At 56.7% G+C, this 24,382-nt stretch overlaps 3 protein-coding genes across 12 annotated transcripts; 2 read left to right on the top strand and 1 right to left on the bottom strand.

Moving 5' to 3' along the window:
• The first annotated feature begins 1,551 nt into the window (after nt 1-1,551).
• SRPK3 (SRSF protein kinase 3) lies at nt 1,552-6,554 on the top strand. 3 transcript variants are annotated; one of them, XM_084871074.1, is made up of 16 exons: nt 1,555-1,645; nt 1,900-2,019; nt 2,107-2,237; nt 2,532-2,640; nt 2,771-2,858; nt 3,138-3,225; nt 3,673-3,779; nt 3,858-4,023; nt 4,125-4,150; nt 4,531-4,660; nt 4,753-4,992; nt 5,080-5,180; nt 5,597-5,704; nt 5,773-5,842; nt 5,921-6,013; nt 6,129-6,554. In XM_084871074.1, exons 2-16 carry the CDS (start codon nt 1,964-1,966, stop codon nt 6,311-6,313), a joined length of 1,698 nt encoding a protein of 565 aa, XP_084727200.1. In that variant the 5' UTR covers nt 1,555-1,645; nt 1,900-1,963; the 3' UTR covers nt 6,314-6,554. The 3 variants fall into 3 exon arrangements, with proteins under 3 accessions (XP_084727198.1, XP_084727200.1, XP_084727199.1); XM_084871072.1 differs by having other exon boundaries at nt 1,552-2,019; nt 6,099-6,554; XM_084871073.1 differs by having other exon boundaries at nt 1,555-2,019.
• Nucleotides 6,555-6,594: 40 nt separating this feature from the next.
• IDH3G (isocitrate dehydrogenase (NAD(+)) 3 non-catalytic subunit gamma) lies at nt 6,595-16,896 on the bottom strand. 2 transcript variants are annotated; one of them, XM_084871110.1, is made up of 13 exons: nt 16,766-16,896; nt 12,193-12,231; nt 11,853-11,864; nt 11,511-11,608; nt 11,005-11,117; nt 9,501-9,561; nt 9,266-9,398; nt 9,041-9,174; nt 8,623-8,725; nt 8,372-8,518; nt 7,106-7,200; nt 6,961-7,021; nt 6,595-6,769 (listed from the first exon to the last, which is right to left on the bottom strand). In XM_084871110.1, exons 1-13 carry the CDS (start codon nt 16,844-16,846, stop codon nt 6,668-6,670), a joined length of 1,179 nt encoding a protein of 392 aa, XP_084727236.1. In that variant the 5' UTR covers nt 16,847-16,896; the 3' UTR covers nt 6,595-6,667. The 2 variants fall into 2 exon arrangements, with proteins under 2 accessions (XP_084727236.1, XP_084727237.1); XM_084871111.1 differs by lacking the exon at nt 11,853-11,864.
• A 164-nt stretch (nt 16,897-17,060) lies between these two features.
• SSR4 (signal sequence receptor subunit 4) lies at nt 17,061-21,392 on the top strand. Of its 7 annotated transcripts, none has more exons than XM_084871166.1 (6): nt 17,061-17,283; nt 19,289-19,404; nt 20,290-20,445; nt 20,640-20,729; nt 21,027-21,131; nt 21,233-21,392. In XM_084871166.1, the coding sequence occupies exons 1-6, from the start codon at nt 17,217-17,219 to the stop codon at nt 21,335-21,337; spliced, it is 639 nt and encodes a 212-aa protein (XP_084727292.1). In that variant the 5' UTR covers nt 17,061-17,216; the 3' UTR covers nt 21,338-21,392. The 7 variants fall into 7 exon arrangements, with proteins under 7 accessions (XP_084727292.1, XP_084727295.1, XP_084727297.1 ...); XM_084871169.1 differs by having other exon boundaries at nt 17,086-17,283; nt 20,371-20,445; XM_084871171.1 differs by having other exon boundaries at nt 17,132-17,283; nt 20,371-20,445; nt 21,027-21,092.
• The last annotated feature ends 2,990 nt before the right edge of the window (nt 21,393-24,382 follow it).

Raw genomic sequence — 24,382 nt, 5'->3', positions numbered from 1 at the left:
GTCCCCAGCCCCTTCCTTCCGCTGGAGTCCACACAGCCCTGTCCTCGGTGCCATGGCTGTGACTTCCTGAGGAAAAGAGGGGTCATGGGGCATCCTCAGGCCTTGCTCTCCTTCCTCCCTTTGCCTCTACTGCCCCCTGCAGGAACAGTGCCCCTGCCCTCCCATCCCTGTCTATGCCCACCCCACCCTACCGCTCTTTCCTGGCACAGGGACACAGGACCAGGTGTCCCCCATCCTGGGCTAACCATCGTCACTGCTAAGCCCCCGTTTCGTTCTGAGTCTTCAACAGTCCCCAGCTGCCAGCTCTATCTTAGAATTTAAAAAAAAAAAAAAAAATATATATATATATATATATATATATATATATATCCTATATAATAAAAGCATAGTATGGAAATTGTTCCCTGGACCAGGATGTCGTCTGCAAGTTGACCAGGGGGCAGGGCGGGCTGGGGGAAGGGAAGGAGGCCCCAGCTGGCAGCACTGGGCCTCTACTATATATATGTTTGATTTCAGACAGGAAGGGAGAAGGAGCGTGAGATAGAAAGATCAAAGATGCGAGCTGCCTCCTGCACACCCACAGGGATTGAGCTGGGAACCCAGGCATGTTCCCTGACCGGGAATCGAATCTCCTGGTTTATAGATTGATGCTCAACCACTGAGCCATGCTGGTCAGGCCAGCTCCACTCTTGCCTCCTCCATTCCATTCTAGGAGCCGCCAGAGTGACCTTTCAAAAGTGCCCCTCCGTCTGCCAGAAACCCATAATTGGCCACCCAAGGCCTCCCCTCCATTCCCCCACCCCAGCCACTCTGTGGCCAGGCCAGCCACGGAGGTCGCCAGCCGAGCAGGCTTCCAGCCCATCCTTTTGCCAGCCTTACCCCAACCAGCCCCTTTGTCGCCCTGGAGACTTACCCTTCCACCCCCTTTCTGAGGACCCCATTCTTCTGGGTCCCCTCGGATGCAGCTCCAAGGTCACGAGATCTGCCTCTGACCTGGACATCTCTTTGTCACCAGCCCACGGGAGTCGTAGGCTTGTTTGCTCCCCACTAGACAAGGACCCCTGAGGGCAGGGCCGGTGTGGACAGCTCCCTGTGTCTCCCACTCGGGCACATGGCACATGTGGGTGGAGACAATGAGCGGGGCCGGGAATGGCAGGCCTGAAACAGAGCCGCAGGAGACTGCACAGGGTCTCGGTGCCAGAGGCCTGGCTGGCCAGGTTCCCAGGCTTCCATTCGGCCGGCACCTCGGGTGGGAGGAACCAGTCGCCTTCAGCTCGTGTCCCTGACTCTTGCCACCCCAGGGCCCCCAGTGAGCCACATCCAGGAAAAGGAGGACATGGTGCTTCCATCTGTCTTGGGGGTCCATGAGACACAGGAAAAGCGGGAACCCGGCTGAGAGCGGGCAGGAAATGCGGTGCCCATGGGAATATGAGGGATCGCCTCTGGGAAGGCAGAGAATGTCCCCAAAGGGTCAATGGTGCTAGGCGAGGGGGGTGGGGTGAGGGGGTGGAGAGTAGGGACTGTTCTTGGCCTTAGAACTGGTTCGCCACTTCCACGGAGTCCCTGCATGGCTGCTCCCCTCAGCTGGCTCTGGAATTCAAGAACTCAGCCTGGAGTCCGGTCGGGTCGCCGTGTCCCCTCATGGGTAACCCCCTTGGTCCTGAGGTGTCTGTGGGGCTGCTCAGTATGGAGGCTGGGTCACAGCCTGTCCCCGAGGTGGCCCCTCTGCCAGCCCTGGGGCGGCAGCAGGGGGGGACTCATCCTGAGGGCCGGGCTGTCTCTGACCACTGTGGCCGCCTCACTGCCCCCTCCCCGCTGCATACCTTGCCCACAGCTGAGCAGCTGGGAGGCTATTTATAAAGGCGGGTGAGATCAGCGGCCGAGGCTATAAATTCGCAGGCCGAGACCGGGCCCCACAGGAGCAGCGGCTCGGGACGCCAGAGCTGCAGGCCTTAGGGCCGGGATGAGCGCCAGCACAGGCGGTGGCGGCGGGGACAGTGTCAGCAGCAGCAACAGCAGGTAGGGCTCAGCCCTGGCGCCTGGGGGGGGTGTGGGGGGGTGGCCCTGGCGCCTCATATGCTCACTGCTTGCCTGCCCCGCTCGCAGCTCACAGGCCTCCTGCGGGCCCGAGTCCTCGGGCTCCGAACTAGCACCCGCTGTGCCCGCATCTCGGATGCTGCAGGGGCTGCTGGGCTCCGATGACGAGGAGCAGGAGGACCCCAAGGACTACTGCAAGGGTAAGGGTGAGGCCTGGCCTGGGGCGCAGGCGGCCAGGGGCTGCCGTGTGTGTGTGTGTGTGTGTGTGTGTGTGTGTGTGTGTGTGTGAGAGAGAGAGAGAGAGAGAGACAGAGAGAGACAGAGAGAGAGAGAGAGAGAGACAGAGAGAGAGAGAGAGAGAGAGAGAGAGAGAGAGAGAGAGACAGAGAGACAGAGAGAGACAGAGAGAGAGAGGGTGCTGGCACCAGCCCCTCATGGGCCGGGGGCCACAAGGGTGGTGCCCCCCACAAAGCTCTATCCACTCCCTTCCCCAGGTGGCTACTACCCCGTGAAGATTGGCGATCTGTTCAATGGGCGGTACCACGTGGTGCGCAAGCTGGGCTGGGGCCACTTCTCCACCGTCTGGCTCTGCTGGGACATCCAGTGAGTGTCCCCTTTGCCTCCTGGGTCCCAGTGCCAGCTGGGATCCTGCCTCTGGGCTTGGTTGGGGCCACCGTGATGTTCGCATGGGGCCGGCTGGGGCTGGCAGCCAACGCGGGTCTCGGCGTTGCAGGCGCAAGCGCTTTGTGGCCCTCAAAGTGGTAAAGAGCGCAGGGCATTACACGGAGACAGCTGTGGATGAGATCAAGCTCCTGAAATGTGTGAGACACCTCCCCTACCAGCTCCCAGGTCCCCGTGAGCTGCCCACGACCTGGCAATGTGGGTGCAAGGCCTGCCGGGGCTCCTGGTGGGGGGCAAAGGGGGTGGGACGCCCAGAGGGGCAGGCTCCAGCTGGCTCTACCCTCATGGGAGGGCCTGGAGGCGCTGTCGAGGGAGGGGGCCAGCAGCCCAGTGGGCATGGGAGAGGGGCCACTGCTGCTGGGAGCGACTGGTGAGGGGCAGGTTGGAGCCATTCGTGGCTGCTTGCTTTTTTGCTCCAGGTCCGAGACAGTGATCCCAGTGACCCCAAAAGAGAGACCATTGTCCAGCTCATTGATGACTTCAGGATCTCAGGGGTTAATGGAGTCCGTATCCTCTGTAGGCTGAGCAAAGCGCGGGCTGCGGCAGTGCCGGGGCCAGCTTGTGCCTTCCTGGCTACGAGGGCCTCAGTTTGCAAATCTGCATGATGGGGGTTTATGCCTTCTAAATAGCCTCACTACTTTTTCATGTGGGGGAGTGGGTACCCAGGGGGCTGAGTTATCGCCAAATAGCAGGGGCTGCCTCTGTGGCACAGCTGGGCACAGGAGGGGGGCTGGTCTGAGAGGCCTGTGTCTGCTCAAGTGGCCTCTCTCTAGGATGACCACAGAATGTACCATCCTAGGGACACTAGGACCCTGGGGCAGCGGTGATCACCAAGACCACCCAGGCCCGACTCTGCACTGCCTGAGCCTCATTGCTCCCCCATGCCAGCTGAGGTTACTTGAGGCCTGGGATCCAGCTGTGCGCCCGCCAGCTATCCTTCACTCCCAGTCCCAGATGTGTGCATGGTGCTGGAGGTCCTGGGCCACCAGCTCCTCAAGTGGATCATCAAGTCCAACTACCAGGGCCTGCCCGTGCCCTGCGTGAAGAGCATTGTGAGACAGGTGGGCAGCCGGGGCCCTGTGTGACAGCACCGGGCAGCCTGGGCAGGGCTGGCAGTGCTCAGGAGTGGCTCCCCCCAGGTGCTGCATGGCCTGGACTACCTCCACACCAAATGCAAGATCATCCACACAGACATCAAGCCGGAGAACATCCTGCTGTGCGTGGGTGACACCTACATCAGGCGCCTGGCTGCTGAGGCCACAGAGTGGCAGCAATCGGGGGCATCGCCCCCATCCCGCTCCACAGGTACGAGCCTGCGTAGGGCTGGGGCTGGGCCTGTGGGCCTCACCCCTGCCTGAGTCTCTGTTCCTTTCTCCCCTCCCCCCCATGCCCCTCCTACCCCACAGTGAGCACTGCCCCCCAGGAGGCCACGGTAAGTTGGGGCACCCCTTTTCCTGTGCATCTCCCCAAGTCCTCAAAGCTTGTCTCAGCCTCCCCACTCTCCCCAGCACCCCTGCAGTGGCATTTCCAAAGGCCGTTGGCTCAGATGAGGGTGATACACAGGGTGGGTCACGTGTCCCTAACTGCTTGCCACTGTGCTCAGGGAAAATACCCTACATCTTGGGCCAGGAGGGTCCAAGGCCGGTGCCAAGGGGTGGACTGGAGGGGGGTCGTGCCATGTTGTAATGTCCTCAGAAGCCCAGGGGCCAGAAAGTCTTGTCCCCTATGGGGTGTGTGAGCCACAGACAGAGGTCTGGGATGGTCAAGGGACAGGGAACAGAAACCCTGGGGTGACCCTGGCTCTAACGGCAGCCGGGTAAGCTGTCAAAAAACAAGAAAAAGAAGATGAGGCGCAAAAGGAAACAGCAGAAGTGGCTGCTGGAGGAGCGGCTGCGTGACCTGCAGAGGCTGGAGGCCTTGGAGGCAGCGGCCCAAGCTGAGGGTGAGGAGCTGAAGGCACTGGAGGCGCCCGGGGGCTGCCGAGCACGGCAACCAGGTCTTTGGCTCTCATGCCACCTCTGTCCATGTCCCCAGACTCTGGCTCAAGACTAGAAGGGGGCAGCGGCTCCACCTCTTCTTCTGGCTGCCACCCTGGGGGGGCCAGGACCGGCCCCTCCCCAGCTTCCTCCTCCCCGGCCCCAGGTGGCAACCGCAGCCTCAGCCCCGGCTCCCAGACTTCAGGCTTCTCCGGCTCCCTTTTCTCTCCTGCCTCGTGCTCCATCCTCTCAGGCTCATCCAATCAGCGCGAGACTGGGGGCCTCCTGTCTCCCAGCAGTAAGCCGGGCCGGGCCAGTGGGTAGTGGGCAGGTAAGGTGGGCAGGGCCAGGCTAGCTCAGCCTCTCCCTTCTCTTCCTTCCTCAGCACCATTTGGTGCCTCGAACCTCCTGGTGAACCCCCTGGAACCTCAAAATGCAGACAAGATCAAGATCAAGATCGCAGACCTGGGCAACGCCTGCTGGGTGGTATGAGTATGGCTTGGACAGCAGAGCTGGGTGTCCCGCCGTGAGGGTAGAGGGACAGGCCCACTTCCGGGGAGCCCCAACTCGGGCCTGTGGGGCACTTGGTCATTTGTTCAGCAAGGGCTCACCCAGCAGCACACTGACTAGACCCCGTGGTCTGCCTGGCACAGCAGACCCAGGGCAGACCCTATAGTCCTGCCCAGGCAGAACTGGGCCCATGGCAAGGGGTGGGACCCACTGGGAAGGGCTCAGATCATCCGGCCCGTTCCTCCCCGGACTTTTGGGAGCCCCGAGGCTCACAGTGAGCTCCACTGAGCTCCTTGGGTACGTGGCCCAGAGGAGGTGGGAGATGAGTGAGAGGCTGGTGGGGCAGGCCAGCTGCGGCCCCAGCTCCTCCCCAGGACTCCCTCTGCCTCCAGCACAAGCACTTCACTGAGGACATACAGACGCGGCAGTACCGGGCCCTGGAGGTGCTGATTGGTGCCGAGTACGGGCCCCCCGCTGACATCTGGAGCACAGCGTGCATGGTAGGCCTGGGCTGTCCCCGCCGGGGGCCAGCCTGCTGGCCAGCAGCCTCAACCTCTTCCTCTTCCAGGCCTTTGAGCTAGCCACCGGCGACTACCTGTTCGAGCCCCACTCTGGAGAAGACTACAGTCGTGATGAGGGTAGGGGAGGCATGCCTGGGCTCGGCCTCGGGGCCTCGGGGCTTCACGGCTGCCTCCCAACCTCATCTCTGTCCACAGACCACATCGCCCACATCGTGGAGCTTCTGGGAGACATCCCCCCAGCCTTCGCCCTCTCCGGCCGCTACTCCCGGGAGTTCTTCAACCGGAGAGGTGGGGCCCCACGGGCTCAAGCTACCTGGGTCTGGGGGGCGGGGGGAACCTTAGACAGGTCCCAGAACAAAGGCTATGCTGGCAGAGCCTGACCTGAGTCCCGCGCCCGCCCCAGGAGAGCTGCGGCACATCCACAACCTCAAGCGCTGGGGCCTGTACGAGGTGCTCATGGAGAAGTACGAGTGGCCGCTGGAGCAGGCCACGCAGTTCAGTGCCTTCCTGCTGCCCATGATGGAGTACATCCCCGAAAAGCGGGCCAGCGCGGCCGACTGCCTCCGGCACCCTTGGCTCAACCCCTAGACCCCGCCAGCTCCTGCCCGACCCTCACCTGTCAGTGCCTTTAGGGAAAGTGAGACAACTCCTGCCTCCCTCCTAGAGCTGCCCTCGCCTACCCCAAGGGCACAAGCTCTCACCCCCCCCCAGCGGGGCAGACATGCTGGGGACAGGCCCGCCTTTGAGAATGTGTTCTGCCCCTGCCCCTCACCGAGGGTCCCGAGTGCGAAGTGTGCGTGTTTCTTTTCTTAATAAAGTGTGACCTGAAGCACCGGTGTCCTGGAGTGACAGAACACAAGGCCGAGAGCTAGGGCAGAAGGCAGTTTATTCTGGGTCTGCCGGAGAAGCCAGCTGGGGTGCTGGGGTTGGGAGGGGGGCAGCCTAGGCCTCCACGGCCCGGCCGTTGATGATGCGGATATGGCGGATGATGTCCTGGATGGCTTGCGACGTAGTGCCCTGGCCCCCGATGTCTGGAGTGTGCATCTGCGGGACAAGGTTGTCGTACCAGCTAAGGTGCAGAGCCTTACCCTACCTGGTACCACCCTCCACTTGGGGGCAGCAGGAAGTGCCAGGCCACCCCCCCGCAGCCCCTCGGGCATCACACCAGCTCAACCCAAGCTAGAGGAAGGGTTTTGGGGTGGGGGAAGGCAGGAGCGGGGAAAGGGGAGCCTCACGTTTTCATTGTCCATGGATGCCAAGACAGCCTTGCGGATGGAGGTGGCGTAGGAGTGGAGCCTAAGGAGGGAGAGCAGCCTTCAGTCCCCAGGACCTAAGGGGCCGATTAGGGGGCTGATGGCTGGGCACAGAGAGGTCACTTACTTAAGGTGATCGAGCATCATGCAACTGGCCAGCAGCGTAGCCGTGGGGTTGGCGATATTCTTATTGGCAATACTCTTGCCTGTGTTCCTTGTAGCCTGGAAGAGCCAAGATGACAAAGGGGGGAGCAAATGTGAGAATGTAGGGAGTACGTTTCTATTCTTGTGAAGCATCCACACAGGCAAATCCATGGAGGCAGAAAGCAGGATCAGGAGGTGCCAGGGGCCGGGAGGGGGGATGAGGACTGCCTGCTAATGGGGACAGGGTCTCCCTTTTGGGGTGATGGAAATGTTCTGGAACTCGACAGAATTGATGCACAACACAGTGGGTGTACTTAATAGCCCTGAATTATTTACTTTTAAATAGTTACACTACGTTACGCGAATTTCATCACAATTTTTTATAAAAAGGAAACCAAAAATGGGTCAATAAAACGTGGTTTATCTATATAACCAACTATTATTGAGTCATAAAAAGGAATGACAGTCTACAACAGGGGTCTTCAAACTACGGCCCGCAGGCCACATGCGGCCCGCAGAGGAGTCTGATCCGGCCCGCCAGGTTTTTTGGGCAGTGAGCGCAGCCGAGGTGTTACAGTAGGAATTAGTAGTTCATATAGTCCGGCCCTCCAGCTCTCTGAGGGACCGTGATCTGGCCCCCACTTTAAAAAGTTTGAGGACCCCTGGTCTACAACATAGATCAACCTTGAAAACATTATGCTAAAAGAAAGAAACCATTAATAAGAGGCCATATATTATATGATTCCATTTATAGAAAATGTCTAAAACAGGCAAATCCCTGAGACAGAAATCAGATCAGTGGATGCCAGTGGCAAGGATGGGGGGTTGGAAAGCAACAGCTGACAGTATGGGGTTTCTATTTGGGGTGATGAAAATGTTCTGGAATTAGCCCAGCTGGTGTGGCTCAGTGGTTGAGCACTGACCTATGAACCAAGAGGTCCCCAGTTCAATTCCCAGTCAGGGCACATACCCGGAGTTTCGGGCTTAATCCCCAATATAGGGCATGGAGGAGGCAGCCAATGGATGTGTGCCTCTCATCAATGCTTCTATCTCTCTCTCTTTCTCTCTTCCTCTCTCTCTAAAATCAATAAAAACATATTGTTAAAAAAAAATGTTCTGGAATTAGATAGTGGTGAGCTGTGAATATTCTAAAAACCGCTGAATTGTACACTCTCAATGGGTGAAGTGGATGGCACATGAGCTATGACTCAAAAAAGCCAGCAGCTCTGGCACCACGGGCAGTACTCACCGTCTCAAACACAGCGTACACATGGCCATAGTTGGCTCCAGCCACAAGGCCAGGGCCCCCGACCAGCCCTGCGCAGACGTTGTTGACAATGTTCCCGTAGAGATTGGGCATCACCATGACATCAAACTGCTGGGGCCGGGACACCAGCTACAAGGCACAGAGGGGGCAGACAAAAGCTTGAGCATGAGAAGCCCGGGAGAGGGGGAGGGGGACACTAAAGCAGGCGGCCTCGGAGCCCAGTGGGCAATTACCTGCATGGTGGTGTTGTCCACAATCATATTCTCAAAGGTGATCTGGGGGTAGCGGGCTGCCACCTCCTTGCAGCACTGGAGGAAGAGACCATCGCCTAGTTTCCTGTGGGGGACACAGGACAGCAGCTTGGCCACTGCAATGGTCAGCTAGAAGGACGGGGTGTGCAGATGACCATGGAAGGCTGGGTTCTAACCTCTAGCCAGTCCCCCTTCTGCAAAATGGGCAGAATCCTACTCCGCCTCCCCAAGGTGGGCACTGGGGTGAGGGCATAGGCAACAGGGAACAACCCTAGGCATGGCCCCTTCGTAGGTGGCCCCGAGTCCATGAGACCAGGCTGAGCAGGCTGCTCCTGTCAGCTGCTTCAGGACAATTGGCAGAATGGGCGGCAGCATGGCAAGGCAAGGGCGGGGAGCATACATAATGTTGGCCTTGTGCACGGCTGTCACTTTCTTGCGCCCAGTCTCATGGGCCAGTTTGAAGGCGTATTCAGCAATGCGCAGGGACTTGGTCTTGGTGATGATCTTCAGGCTCTCCACCACTCCCGCCACGCTCTGAGAAGGGGCGGAGAGAAGAGACCCGGGTCCTATCGGATCCTGCTCGCAGCACAAGCTTCTCCTTGGGCACCGCCTGGTTCTCACCCACCTCGTGCTCCAGGCTGCTGTACTCGCCCTCCGTGTTTTCCCGGACAATCAGGATATCTATGTCCCTGTGCCGGGTCACCACTCCTGGCAGGCTCTTGCAGTGGATGACGTTGGCATAGAGGTCCAGGCTGGTGCTGGGGGGAACACGGAGAGGCAGCAGGCCAGTGCCACCACACTCTGCTGGCACAGCCCATACTACCCTTGTGGAGCCCCCACCACATGTACTTGGCTCTCACCGGAGGATGTTGTTGCGGGATTTGTAGGATGGTGGCAGGTTATGGTTTGTTTCAATATTGCCTGCAGGACAGAGACAAGACAGGCAGTCTGAAGAGGGGACCCCCAGGCTCAGGTGTGCCACCATATTCTCCATCCTGATCTAGGGGACGGACACCAAAGGCAGCTCCAACCAGAGGAGGTGGCTTTTGGCAGCAGAAAGACTTCACAGGAAACTAGAGTGTGACTGCCTACATGAGCCCCATGAGGGCAGAGGGAGTGCGTGTTCACTTGGCTGCTGGCTTCTGCGGACCTGGAGGAGCACAGGCCCATACCAGACACTCAATAAGCACTTACTGAGCGAATAAACGGACAAGGCTTGGCAGCTAACCAGGTCTCTCCAGACCCTAAGAGGAGAATGGCAAGACCAGGGTCTGGCTGGATAGAAAGTGACCACTCCTGCTTACTAATAGCTAGTAGGCCAGGCCGGTGCCAGCAAGGTGACCTTGGCCAAGGTTACTGCTGGGCCCTGCATCAAGGTGCCACAGAAGCCCCACCTCCGGGGCAGGAAGGAGCTGCCTGGAAAAGACCATGGCTTGGCCGTGGCTGGACTGAGGGCACCCAGAGCGGCGGGGGCAGCGGGCATTGGGAAAAGGCAGTCAGAGGGTGCCACGTAGAAAAAGCCTTTCTCAGGGCCCACGAGGGCCACCGGCCCCTCGGAGTCATGCTCTGCCTGTACTGCCTTCACCCAGAGTGCCTCGGGCACCCTGTAACTGGCATGTTAGCCCCTCCATTTGACCGCCAGGGCCTTGGCCTCTACTCTGGTTCACCTTTGCTCACACACTCCTCATACCAAGCAGTGATGGATTAAGAATCTGGACCAAACCAAGGCAAACTCAGGAGGGCTAGAATTTGTGTCTGTAACATCCACAGCTGTGCCAGCTGGAGCCAAGGTGGCAGGCAGAGGTTGAGAAATGCATCTCTGTGACATTTGGTTTGTAAAGACAGACTCTGAGGGTCAAATCTGACCCCAAGAGAGAGGGTTACATCAAGAGGGAAGAAGTCAGCCCAGCCGGTGTGGTTCAGTGATTGAGCGTCAACCCAGGAACCAAGAGGTCCCCGGTTTGATTCCCGGTCAGGACACATGCCCAGGTCATGGGCATGATCCCCAGGAGGGGGTGTGCAGGAGGCAGCCAATTGATGATGTTTCTCTCTCATCATTGATGTTTCTATCTCTCTATCCCTCTCCTTTCCTCTCTCTCATACAAAATCAATGAAAACATATTAAAAAAAAAAGGGGGGGGGGAGTGGATGAGAGGCAGCCCATCACCTGCACAAACTAGTGCCACTAAGATCTCAGAATCGTGGCATGGACAGGCCCCCAGAAACTTCCATGCACTCTCCAAGCACAACGGTCCCCTCTAGCCAGAAAAGCCCGGAAGTCAGAGCTATGGGGCCCCAGGGACAAGTATCAGCTCAGTGGTGAAGTGATCACGCACAGCACCCCACCCTGGGCCCCAAGCTCACCCTTCAGGGCCACGCGGTTCCGGCGGATGGCCATGATGGCGTTGCGGATGTCCTCTTCGTCAGCATTGGAGCTCACATGCACCTCTTCAAAGTCCACAGGCACACACGCGTGCCTGGGGCAAAGCAGGGTCAGGGCAGCTGGCCTGGGCCCCTCCACACAGAAGCCTGCCTGGACCCACCCCGACCTGCCTCTGGATGACAGGAGACTGGGTCCACTGGCCACAACCGATGGGGACTTGCTTGAACTCCACAACACAGTTAGCAGAACTGGTGCTACCTTCCCCAGCCCAGACCGGCCTGGTGGGATCGCCAGCACCAATGAAAGGCCTGGGCTTACAGCCCTCCTGCCACTGGTGCACTGAGTACTTGGGCAAAGCCCCAGCCAGCAGGGCTTCTGGGCTCACAGCCCCACTGGCACAATGTTGTCAGGGTACCTCCAGGCTGAGCCTGGGGCACAACCTTCGCTAAGGGCACACGTCACAGGGAGGGGCCTGGGGGCTCCATACCTGAACACAGACTTGACGTGCAACATGAGCTCCGGCCCAATGCCATCCCCTGGGATCATGGTCACCGTGTGCCGCCCGCCATACTTAGCAGATGGAGGCTGGATGGAGAGGGAGGGTGAAGGCAGGCCCTTAGTTCCCTTCCTCCTACAGCACTGGCCTGGTGGGAGGCCAGCTTGGCATATCTTAGCGCTGCACCCCACCCCATCCCAGGCAGGGCTGCTCACGGGGACTCCTGGGTCAGGAGTAAGCAGGAGAAGGAGTCCCTGCCCCCACCTGGACTTTGGTCAACCCCAAAGCAACTAAAAGCCCCAACTCTAATAGGCAGATGATAAGAATACTCACAATTGTTTGTTGCTAGAGGGGAGACAGAAGGAAGAAGACTCAGATTAGCCAAGGTTGGAGAACAAGACTCTGTCTTTTCCCTGGGGATGCTGTCTAACTAGCACAGCGCAGGTAAGGAGGTGAGGAGGAGGGTGGGTGACCTCTGGAGACCATGCCTCAGAGGGAAGGACAGAAGGGAGCAAAGAGGCACAACACACAGAGCACATGCACACATCTACACACACACACACACACACACACACACACACGCACACACACACGCACGCACGCGCGCGCACACTAACATAAATGTACATATGTGCAAGCATGCACATGCACACACACCCAGGCAAGTACTTACTGAGATGCTCCTCCGGGGGGCCTCATTGGCACCCAGAACCTGGCAAAGAGAAACCAGATGCTAGTGGTGTTGTCCAGCCCAGAAAGTCAATTTAGCATGGGAGAGCAACTTAACCCATGAACAATGTCTGGTAAACAACAGCACACAGCATATGCCCAAAAGGCTCCAGAGCCACTTCCCAGGGACCAGCCTGCTGAAGCACCACGGGGGGTGGTCCTAACCCTTCATGCCTCCTTCAGCTGCATGGTCAGTTTTTCTTTTTTTTGTTGTTTTTCATCCTCATCTGGGGGTGTTTTTCCATTGATTTTAGAGAGAGTGCAAAGGAGGAGGAGAGACAGAGAGGGGGGGGCGGGAATCAATGTGAGAGAGACACACTGGTTGGTTGCCTCCTGCACATGCCCTGGCCAGGGCCGGGATGGAGCCTGCAGCCAAGATAAGTGCCCTTGACTGGGAATCGAACCCACGACCCCTCAGTCTGCAAGTGATGCACTATCAACTGAGCCAAACCAGCTAGGGCTGCATGGTCAGTTTTGAAAAAAAAAAAATATGTCTCCTTCCCCCCTCTTAGGTTGTTTCTGATTCCTTTTTGGACAATTATTACTGTTCAGTGATGTTTGTAACATGGAAAAGGTGGTACACTGAACATAATACAATAAGGAAATCACTATAACAAAATGGAGGGCCACCACGGTGATCATTTGATCTTTATTCCTTATTACAAAAGTAGAACACGGAGAAAATTTAGAACGTGGAGATATGGAGATCAGAAGAAAAAGACAGCTCCCAGCACCCCTTCCAGAATCAGAAATCCAAATTCAACCATGTTTATATGTGGTTGTTTTGTTTTTAAATTTTCATCCGAGGATATTTTTTTCCATTGATTTTTTTTTTTTTTTTTTTTTTTTTTAGAGAGAGTGGAAGGGACAGGGAGAGCAGAGAGAGAAACATCAATGTGAGCGAGACTCATTGATTGGTTGCTTCCCATATGCGCTCTGACCAGGGCAGGGGAACGAACCTGCAATCGAGGTACGTGCCCTTGACTGGAATTGAGCCTGCAAGCCTTCAGTCTGCGGGCTGATGCTCTAACCACTAAGAAAAACCAGGTAGGGCTCGGCCATTTATAGAAGAATAACAGACACCAATCTTTTGGAAGACTTTCATAAAGGATTACAAAACTGCTTCCTGGCTTACATGGATGGCAAATGTCCCCAACTCTGACTCAGAGGAGCCATGTTTGGCCACATGAGTGCCGTGCCTGACAGCTCCAGAGCAAAAGCCACCAAGCCAAATAGGACAGGTGCTGAGAAGTGACCAATGTGGAGTCCCCACACTGACCTGGAGGAAGCAACCCTCATCCAAGGTCCCCCCGCAGGGTGGCCACAGGCCCGCACTTTCCTCCCTGCTGTGTCCCCAGCCGGGAACACACCGGGTGGCCCTCAATCCAGAGAGGCAGGGGCAGAGCCAAGGTCCTCCTCGTCACTTGGGGATGCCCTGCCACTTGCCTGGGGAGCAGTAGAGCATTTCAGTCAACAGCAGAGTCACCATGGCCATCTCTCAAAGAGCCATGCCTTCCTGCTAGAAGTCTAGAAAGCTCAAGCAGAGGCTGACCATCCCCACCTGAGTCTCCCGGCCAGTATTCACAGGGCACCCACAAGCAGGAGCTCTGAAAGCAAAGGTGTGCCACTCCCCCACCCAAGCCAGGGGCTAAGAGGGGGAGGGGTGACTGCTAGGACAAGATGCCCTGGGGGTATCTGCTGATTCCCGTGGCCCCTGGATCTGTAGCCACAGATACACCCAGATCATTTTGGTTTTCCTTCTAGTACCTGTCAGTATTTGGATTCATCTGGTTTTATGGGCTCTCATACAACCTTGTGAAAGGACACTTGAATTGCTCTTTCTCCAGGAAGCCTTCTCTAATGCCCTGAGGGTGTTAAGCTATTGGTACCCACCCTCTCCCCTGGGCCTCCCAAAGCCTTACCTCAATTCCTCCCCGTCCAAGCACAATCTTCTAGAAGGCTGTCTCTGCCTGGCTCCTTCCCCAACCCCTAAGTCCCTGAAAGCGGAGGCCAAGTCTGTCCTGCCCCCTACTGTCACCCCAAGACCCAGCAGAATGCCTTGCCCAGAGCTAGGACACAGAAACATTTCCTGAATGAATGAGCACATCAGAAAAAGAAAGAAGAGATGGAGGGCTCTGGGGCTGGGGAGACCTCAGTTCAAATCCACATCCACTACTCTTGGCAGCAAACACCTTAACCTTGTTCAGCTCCCCTGGAACCCCCAGAACAGAGGTGCTTACTTATGTGACTCCTGAAGGATTGGGCAAGAGGTATACGAGCTGTTCAGTCCCTAGCAGGGCACACAGAGCTGTGCAAAAGCACACCTGCCCCTTTACCCCAACAGCCCCTCAGGCCAGTGGTCAAGGCTGGTGTCCAATGAGTGGGGATGCTGGGCTGACCCCTGCAGTCCTGACAGTAATTCCTCCTGGGCTTCAATCCTCTGAAGTCCACTGAGTTCGGTGTGGTGGTGAGCCAGCCCTTGCACCAGGCCTGGCTCTGCTTCTGTGCGACTCCTCTCCCCCACCTTGATCACATCACCTCTTCCTCACCTGGTCCCTATGCTAGATGTTCCTTCTGCTTTGGCCAAAGACTCAGGGGGCTCTCAGGATAAAGACTTCCTTAGCCTTGCTCTGAAAGATGCAGGCACCTTCCTTCAGGGTTAAGGAGGTTCTGCCTCAAATCCAGGTCCAGTGAAGCTACCTATCAAAGAAGCTTGGTAGCTGAAACCGGTTTGGCTCAGTGGATAGAGCGTCGGCCTGCGGACTGGGGGGTCCCGGGTTCGATTCCAGTCAAGGGCATGTACCTTAGTTGTGGGCACATCCCCAGTAGGGGGTGTGCAGGAGGCAGCTAATCGATGATTCTCTCTCATCGATGTTTCTAACTCTCTATCCCTCTCTCTTCCTCTCTGTAAAGAAAATCAATAAAAATATATATTTTTTAAAAAGGAGCTTGGTATGCAGCAGGATGGGATATACACACAAGCTTCCTGCTCATTCCTCAAGTGGCAGGGGGTGGACTGTCAGCCCTCGTTCTTTAAAAAAAAACAAAAAGCATATATTTTTGATTTTAGAGAGGAAGCAAAAAACAGAAACACCAATGATGAGAGAGAATCACTGACTGGCTGCCTCCTGCACGCACCACACTGGTGATCGAGCCCGCAACCTGGGCATGTGCCCTGATGAGGAATCAAACCGTGACCTCCTGGTTCACAGGTAGACACTCAACCACTGAGCCAGGCCAAGACTCAGCCTTCGTTCTTTAATGTGCTATGAAAAGAAAAGAGTCCAGGGTGATATGTATTCTCACCAAAGGGCCCCCACACTCCACAGAGTACTGAGGCTTCTCTCTTCAACACGTTCGTTGGATTAAGTGTCAATGGTGGCTACATGTTTTCCCACAGGGTCCCATCAGTGGGAGCAAAACTCTGGGGTTAATTTCTAAAGGTTCCCATACCCAGGACAACCAATCTCAGGGCAATGCCCTTCCCGGATTGTTCACAGGCCCCCATGCCCACCTCACATGGATACACGCACACACACACACACACACACACACACACACAAAGGAGGTCAGGGAGGAGACGAATGTCTTCACCAAGACCCTGTGGGAGCCTAGCTGCCAGAATCTGGAAAGTCTCTCAGGTGGGAGGAGCCAGCTTTTAAAACGGAATTTCATAAAGGGTGTGCTGTTACAGGGCCATGTTCCCGAGGGGCCTGAGAGGGAAAGCATGACAGGGGGTGTGCCCACAAGGAGTGTCAGCAAAGTCGCAGGGTTCTGGAAGGTCAAAGTTGGCTGGATCCTTGAGACAGAGGTGAAATTGAAGCCCAGATAGAGGAGGGACGTGGCCTAAGGCCACACAGTGGGTCAGTGGGATAGCCAGGCCTAGAGATCATAGCTTTTGTCCTCCAGGCCAGTTCTGGCTCGCTGATGCTTCACGCAGAGATTAAATTATTCTCATTTACGTTTGTCAAGAGAGAGGAATCAGACCAGAATCCTAAAGGAAGGATTCGGTTAGCAAAGCCCCAGAGGCCTCCTACCCGGCCAGCCTCACAAACCCTAGCTCCTTCCTATTCCAAGCACCTGCGGTGGGAGAACTGGGGCTAGAAGAATGTCATGAGGAGGGTTGGGGGTCCTGGCAAGTCCATTTCTCCATCTCCACTGGAACATGCGGCAAAACAGTCCACAAGAAGAGAAACCCGAGGAACGTAGGCAGGTAACGGGATTCCGAAAGTAGCAACAAGAAGGCAGGCCAAGATACGTGACTGCCTCATGGGGGATCCCACAAACGCACTAGGGAGGTGATACTCGGGCCTAGGCCCCCTCTTCCCACCTGTCTGGAGCAGCCCCACCACAAGATGCAGAAACCAGGGGAAGCCGGACCAACGTCATTGACAACGGAGGCGGCCAATGAACTCCGGCGCGGAGCCCTCTCCCCGCCCCCAGATCCAATCCCACCGAGGGGCAAGCACCCCCAGCGAGCGCTGCGACCGGCCCTGCCGCCCGCTCGCCCCTCTCACCTCCCAAGGACGGCAGAGGAAGGCCGGCCTGAGCACTGCCTTCGCAGGGCCGCCAACAGCCATTGCCACCTTCAGCGCCATGACGGAAAGTGAGAGCAGCAGCACGCCCCTGCAGGCAGACGCCGCTCTCACGAGAGTTCGGACAGTTGCGGATCAGCGGAGTGGGCGTGTCCTTGTGGTGCGCATGCGCGTGACTTGCCGGTTCCCACGCCCTTTTCCGGTGCCGAGAGCGCAGCCGCCGCCGCCGCCGCCGCCGCCGCCATCTTGGGGGGGCACCCAGCTGGGCCACAGGTCCAGTAAGGGGACACGTCAGTGCCGCTAGCAACGTCACAGGCCCGCCCGGCCCGCCGGCGTCTGATTGGCTGCCGCGGCCTCTTACGTGTCGCGCTTCCTTGTCTGCCCCTCGTGCTCAGTGGAGTCGCTCTCTTTTTACCTCGGCATAGAAGAGGCGATGGTGGCGCTGGCATCTCTCGGCGCCCTGGCGCTCCTCCTGCTGTCGGGCCTCTCCTGCTGCTCAGGTAGCGGCATGGCAGGAGCTCGTTTCTGGCGAGCTTCTCTTCCACTACTGGTGGTGCGTGGCGGGGCGGAGGGGTGCGGGGGAAAGCGGGGTACGGGGCCTTCGTCTTGAGAGGCAGGTCGCCACGGGGCGCGACGACCAAGGCCACCAAGCGCCCCTGCACCACACATGTTTACCCAGCAGCCAGGCTGCCGGAAGAAACAAACCACCCTTTCTCCTTTCCGCTCCTGCGAGGAAGAGTTTCAGAGGTGCACCCGGCTCCCTCTCCAGCAGGGAAAGTGACACACGTCTCTGCTCCCTCTCCCAGAGTTCCGGGTCTCGGAGGAGGGTCGTTCAGGAGCAAAGCTCTACAGCGCAGGGTGATCAGGGGGAGAAAATGGGCTGGAGGAGAGGGCGCGGTGGGGCCAGGCCTCCCCAGGAAGGGAGCTCTTAAAGTGAAGAGGGAGAAGGGACCGACCAGGCAGAGCATGGGCGAGTTAGATCTGAGCTGAAGAGGTTACGGTACGCGGGAGCTCGGCTGTCATGCCAGACTGTTGACTTGAGTTTTTATCTGAGGCCCTGATGTAACTTGAAAGGGCTTTTCGGCAGAGCAGAACCACAGATCAGTTGGCGTTCTTGAGAGATGAACACGTAGTGGCAGGGTTGAACCCAGTCTGGAGTCCCGGAAGTGTGCTGAGAAGGACGTCCTTGCCGGAGCCTCCTAGGGGCTGGACTGGGGAGGGGTCGCTTTCTGTGCTTTCACTTTCCCTGCCCTCCTTCAGACCAGCGCCCTTGGTGTCCGCACCAGCTTAACGGGCCTGCCTGCACCCTTCTCACTTATCTCTCAGGGATTCCCCATGTTGTAGACAGAGAGGTCTGGAAAGGACATACCTGGCTGTAAAAACGTTTTGGTGCCAAGCTTAGCTGGACGCGGAAGAATCTTCAGGATGTGGCTCCTAAGAACTGCCCCACCAGTGTTCCCAAGGCATCTCCCGGATGTCCAGACCCCAAATCTTCCCTGATTGCCTCAACCTAAGGCAGGGACCCCACATTCAGAGAACTTTACCATTTGGTAGCATTTACTTGGCGCCCTTTGACTTCGGTGGCACCTTTTCTCTCTAGCTTCTAGCAGTGTGGAGGTGGCTAAGGCGGCTAAGGCAGCATTCTTTCTCAGGGCAGCCCTGGTTAAGGGACCAATTGTGCATCTGGATCCAGAACCCCTCCCATTTCCTTCCCTCGGGAAACATTGAGGCTACTGTTGGCCTGTGTCAACAGTAGCTGGAGGCGGAGACCCCTCCCATCTCGAAAGCCCACGTGCTTTGCCAGCAGCACCACGTTTGGTGTCTGTGGAGGACACTTTGAATAAACTGCCCAGGGTTCTTTTTAAAAATATATATTTTATTGATTTTTTGCAGAGAGGAAGAGAGAGGGATAGAGAGTTAGAAACATGGATGGGAGAGAATCATTGATCAGCTGCCTCTTGCACACCCCTTACTGAGGATGTGCCCGCAACCAAGGTACATGCCCTTGATCAGAATCGAACCTGGGACCTTTCAGTCCGCAGGCCGACGCTCTATCCACTGAGCCAAACCGGTTTTGGCTGCCCAGGGTTCTTCATGGCTCTGAACTGAGGTCAGCTTAAACCCCTGGGCTTCTAGAGTGCTATAGGCCAAAGGCAGGCTGTAGCCCCAAACCTTTGCATGGCTTCCCTATCTGTAGGTCTACAGACAAACACGAGTTATGCAGTGAATCCATCCAGTTTCCCCCCCCCCCACTTGCCTGCTCTTTTGCCCTTCCATTGAGGTCCCACCTATACAAAGCCTTCCCATTCCCCACCCTGCCTTGCCATTGACTTCTGACTTATTTAGATCTGTTTCCCATATCTTACCTGGCAGAGTCCAAAGGGTTCCATGTGTCCTTAGCTGATGAGGTGTGATCATTGGGGTCAGGGTGTTCCCTCTGTCCTCCAGCCCAGCATGCATCAACTAGACCTTACCCAGGCAATCTCTGCCTTTTCCCCACAGCAGAGGCCTGCATGGAGCCCCAAATCACCCCTTCCTACTACACAACTTCTGATGCCGTCATTTCTACTGAGACTGTCTTCATTGTGGAGATTTCCTTGACATGCAAGAACAGGGTCCAGGTAAAGGAGGGGGGTTCAGCCAGGAGGGTACTGGGGTGAGAAACGGGTAGTGAGCCTGAGACCTTGGGCATTAGCTACTCAACTAGCAGACTCATGTGGATTTGTGGATTTCGATTCACTGAGATCAAATTCTAGCAGGTGTTCAGAGAACATTCTCCTAAGCCGCCTGGTTTTGCCTAGATGCAGTAATGTAGGTAGACACTTTGCTGTGTTTTAAGAGAATGTATGTTGCCCAGCCAGTGTGCCTCAGTGGTTGAACATCAACCCATGAACCAGGAGTTCATGGTCAGGGCACATGACCGAATTTTGGGCTCAATCCCCAGTCTGGGGCATGTAGGAGGCAGCTGATCAATGATTCTCTCATCACTGATGTTTCTCTCTTCCTTCCTCTCTCTGAAACCAATAAAAACATTTTTTAAAAAAATGTATGTGGAAGTGAGAATCAGCCAGGGGTCAGTCCCCAGGCTCCTTCATCCATTTTCTGATTGCTCTTTGCCAAGGTATATGTCCATGTGGGCATTTCATAATTTTAAGACTGAACAGACCTAGCTTCGGCCCCTGACCTTAACCAGCATCGCAAAGGCCCAAAGAAGGAAGTTAGTCCTTTTTGGGTACATTTCTTGGACAGCTCATTGGGTACCCCTTGACCCCAATGTCCCCTTACAAGCTCAGAAATAATGACTTGTCAATCATCCCATGCTGATCACAGTTGACAGGCTTGCTGTGGGTTAGGAGGGCCAGGCCAAAGAAGGAATGTACCCTCCCCCCCAGAATTGAGGAACCAGAGAAGTAGTGACAGTATCTGTGGGTGTTGGCTTCCTGGCAAGGCTCTGGGTTGTGCCCGGGCTACCTCCATGATTCTTACATGGTATCCCCTGTCCATAGGCCACAGGTGGGCAGCACAGTGGGGCCTCTGCCAACAGCCATATAGGGGAGAAAATGACTCCCCCCTTGTCTTCACCCCAGAACATGGCTCTTTATGCTGACGTCAGTGGAAAACAATTTCCTGTCACCCGGGGCCAGGACGTGGGACGTTACCAGGTAAGGGATACTGTGGCTGTCATCTTGGGGGAAGGCCACCGGCACCCGGGTGTGACTGGCAGCCCTAGAGGTGGCCTGGTCAAGCAGGGTCAGGGTTCTTTGTCTTGGGCGGCTGGCAGTGGTGCTGTGTTAACACTGGCAGCGGGACCCTGATGTGTTCATTGTGCTTACCCTGTGCCAAACACCCAACCCAGGTGTCCTGGAGCCTAGATCACAAAAATGCCCACGCAGGTACCTATGAGGTCAGATTCTTCGACGAGGAGTCCTACAGCCAGCTGAGGAAGGTGAGTGCCACCTGTGGCTCCTCCTCAGCCTGCAGGAGGGAGGGCACACCCCGCCTCCACCCTCCAGCCCCTCTTCCAGGAGCTCGGGGCCACTAGGGGCCTTGCTTACAGGGAGCAGGATGGCTGGGTGGGTGCCTTCTTATACACCTGCTCCGCCTGTGCTTAGACCTTGTGTTTTTCCCTTACCCATCTCTCTCCTCCCTTCTTCCCTGACTCAAGCCAGTGCTCTCATCTCTCATATCCCACCCCACCCCACCCCACCCGGCAGCACCCCTAACCCCACCACCTCCCTTGCAGGCTCAGAGAAACAACGAAGACATTTCTTCCATCGCCCCCCTGTTCACAGTCAGCGTAGATCATCGGGTGAGTGGGCTGAAGAGGCTGGCCTGGGCTTGGGAAACAGTAAGCACACAGCAAACCTTATACTTTTGGGGCAGGGGGCAGGGGATGGGCCGCTCGCCCATCCCTCCACTGAGCTTGCTTTGCTCTCCCCTTTCTTACAGGGCACTTGGAACGGGCCCTGGGTTTCCACCGAGGTATTGGCCGCAGTCATCGGAATAGTGATCTACTACCTGGCCTTCAACGCCAAGAGCCACATCCAGGCCTGAGGGCAGTGCCCCCAGGCCCCCTTGCTTCTTTCAATAAACAGTTAGAGGCCCCTCACTTGCGTCGCTGCACCTTGCCTCCCACTCAGGTCCGGGCTGGGCAGCCAGCATCTGCTGGTCCACATGACAATGCAGCACTGAGCGGCCACTGGGCTGAAACTCCCGTCTCATGGCTTTGCTCTTCGGTATTGCAAGCTTGCCTTCCCCGGCCCCCAGCTAAGCCTTCCCTGCCTGGTGCCCCGTGACTAGCATCTACCCGCTGTCTCCTGGTTGCCTGCGTGGGTTTACCCCTCCTCCCAGCACATGTGGTCTGGCAGAGGACTGCCTTGTTCTCTCCTGCCCCTCAGTCCCTCCGGCCTGCCCAGGGTACGGCCTCTGACCGCCTACCATTGGGACAGCAACTGCCTGGCTTCCCCCAAATCCAGCAGTCAGTAACACATGTAGACAGCCCTACACGGCCTGCAATGTTCCTGTGTTAGCAGCCCTGGGAATGAGCCACACACTGAAGTACTCTCCATGCTTACATTGTGGGTGGCCAATTCACTGATACAGTTGAAGCCAGTCAACCTGGCAGCAGTCTGGAGTGTAATTATTCTAAGCGCTACACCCCACCTTCTCTGTGTTGCCTTTCAATGTGCTCCCGCTTCATGGTGTTGGGTGGGATACACAGAAGACACAGAAAGAACCAATGGCCTGGACCCCAGCTTCTGAGGAGCCATTGCCAGCTCTTCCAGTTTGGCCTTGCACTTAGCGCTCCCCTGACCCCCCAGTGCCATCGGACACCAGGCACACATGCCTGTGTCTGCGTCATGCTCCAGGCCAACCTTCAGCCCTCCTGCCCAGCCAGGGAGTTTCACTGGTGTCACCCATGGCTGCAGAAGTGCCCAGGGCCCCAGGCTCCAAAGGGGCTAGATGGCAAGTCCTAGGGTATCTTTCCCACGTACATGTCCCAAGTCTGCTCAGCTCTGATGTGACTGCCTCCTATGGGGTCGTGGTGAGGGGACATTGGTGAGTCCATCTGGCAAACCCTTGGACCCTGGTGCTTGATCACCATTGCCTGTTCCAGGAAAGAAATGGCAACAGTACCAGCCTCCAGAGAGGCTGCACTGGCAAAGGAAGGTAAGTCCCAAACCTCCCTGGAGATGGGGGGCATGGATAGGGGCTCAGTGCCTGGGCTCTGTCCTCCATAGCAGTAGGAAGGGCTGAGAGCATGGAGAGCAAGTGGCTTGTGACCTGGAACTACCTGGCGACCTCCTCCAGACTATGGGATACCAGCTTCTCCCTACTCAGGATGGGAGTGACTGGAAGGAATGGGAGGCTCTCAAGAGCTGGGTCCTCATTCCCAAAAGCAGTACAGCTGAGTCCCTTGAGGGCCAAGCCAGGCTAGGGTTGCTGGCTGCTAGGGTTTCTGGATTCCATAGAAAGGCCAGCAGAGGGAGCTTAAGGGGCACCTGCTGGAGGTGGTGGGTGCTGGCGAGGCAGGCAAGGTAGACTGGCAGCTGTGTGCCACCCAGGGGCACTTTTTGATCCTGGCTCCACTATACTGCCCCTTGGCAATAGGACCCAGATGTGAAGTCACTGTCCCAGGGCTGCCAACCCTCCGGGCACCACCTCCAAGAATCGGTGAGACCTCAGCCACAGCGCTGGCTTTCAGGGCCCCAGGCCCCAGGCCTGTCTTGGCCCACATCCCCACGCAAATCCTGGCTGAAACAAGCATGGGGAATCTCTGGAGCCATTCAAGTTGCCTCCCAACAGTTGGAGAGCTGTGCCCAGGGAATGGTAGGCTTGTCTCCCACTCCCCACTCCCCTCACCCCGTTTTCTGTGGCAGGAAAGCCCCATCCTCCTCTATGGGGTAATGTTCCCTCCAGAGAAGTGGGGGTCACAAGAATCTACATACCTAGTCTTCAGCAATAGGTCTTGGAGGGCTGAAGACCCATGCCCATGAGTCAACATCCCATGCCCCTACCCTTCTGCTCCCTTCACCCCTTTTCACTAACAAGCTCTGTGCTCCCTCCCCCTTGATGGCATTCCAGTCTGCAGTGTGACGTTGGGCCTTCCTGCCCAGCTGCTCAACACAGTAGCTGGACAGACGTGGGCAGTAGCTGGATAGATGTGGCCCACTTGGGAACCTGCCTTCCCAGCAGGGGAATGGGCTTCTGGGAACGTGGACTCCTCACTCGTGCCCATCTCAGCCAATTTTCAGAGTTAATGAGAGGTCTACATCATTTATTTTTAAAGAGAATTTAAGTGTGTCCTTGCCCACATCAGCTGCTGGCAGCATCCAGTCTGTTCAGAAGCCCCCTTCATGGCCACACTGCCCACTCCAAGGAGCGTCACGCACAGAGCAGGCCACACCTGAGATGGCCTTCAGGGCCCTGGCTCCGGCCCAGCATGTAGCATGGGTCCTGGCGCTTAGCTGATACCAGTGGTTTGCTGCACTGAATGGAACATCTGGCTGCACCTCTGGAAGTCTAAGAGCCAGAAGGGCCGTGTGGCCACCCAGGTATTCATCCACATCATGGCCTAGACTTTTACTCAGCATCATCTACGTGCTAGGCACTGGGGTCCCCAAATAGGGAAGGTTTGTGCCTTTGAGAAGCACAAACAGTTCTTCTGGAGCAGGGGGAGGGGGTGGGGTGGAACCCCTTCTCTCAGGCTCCAGCAATGAAGGAGTGTTAGCCTCATTCAGTCCTGAGCCAAGCCTGTCATCCTGCACCTGTGCACCACCCCTGAGGCCATGTCACATCCTTGAAATGATTCAAGTGACCCTGTCATACCTCCTGTCAGGTATAGGACACTGCCAAAAGATCTTGCTGTTTCCCAGACGGCGTGGCTCAGTGGTTGAGTGATGACCTATGAACCAGGAGGTCACAGTTCTATTCCCAGTCAGGGCACGTGCCTGGGTTGTGGGCTCGATCCAAGTGGGGTGTGTGCAGGAGACAGCCGATCAATGATTCTCATCATTGATGTTTCTCTCTCTCTGAAATAATGAGGGCTGGGAGGAGGGGGAGTAAAAAATGGGAGATACCTATAATAATATCAACAAT

The sequence above is a fragment of the Pipistrellus hanaki genome (genome assembly GCF_964339955.1).
Source record: "Pipistrellus hanaki genome assembly, chromosome: X".
Lineage (NCBI taxonomy): Eukaryota > Metazoa > Chordata > Mammalia > Chiroptera > Vespertilionidae > Pipistrellus > Pipistrellus hanaki.
The sequence above is the reverse complement of the archived record's forward strand: the minus strand, read 5'-3'. Positions and strand labels throughout refer to the sequence as shown.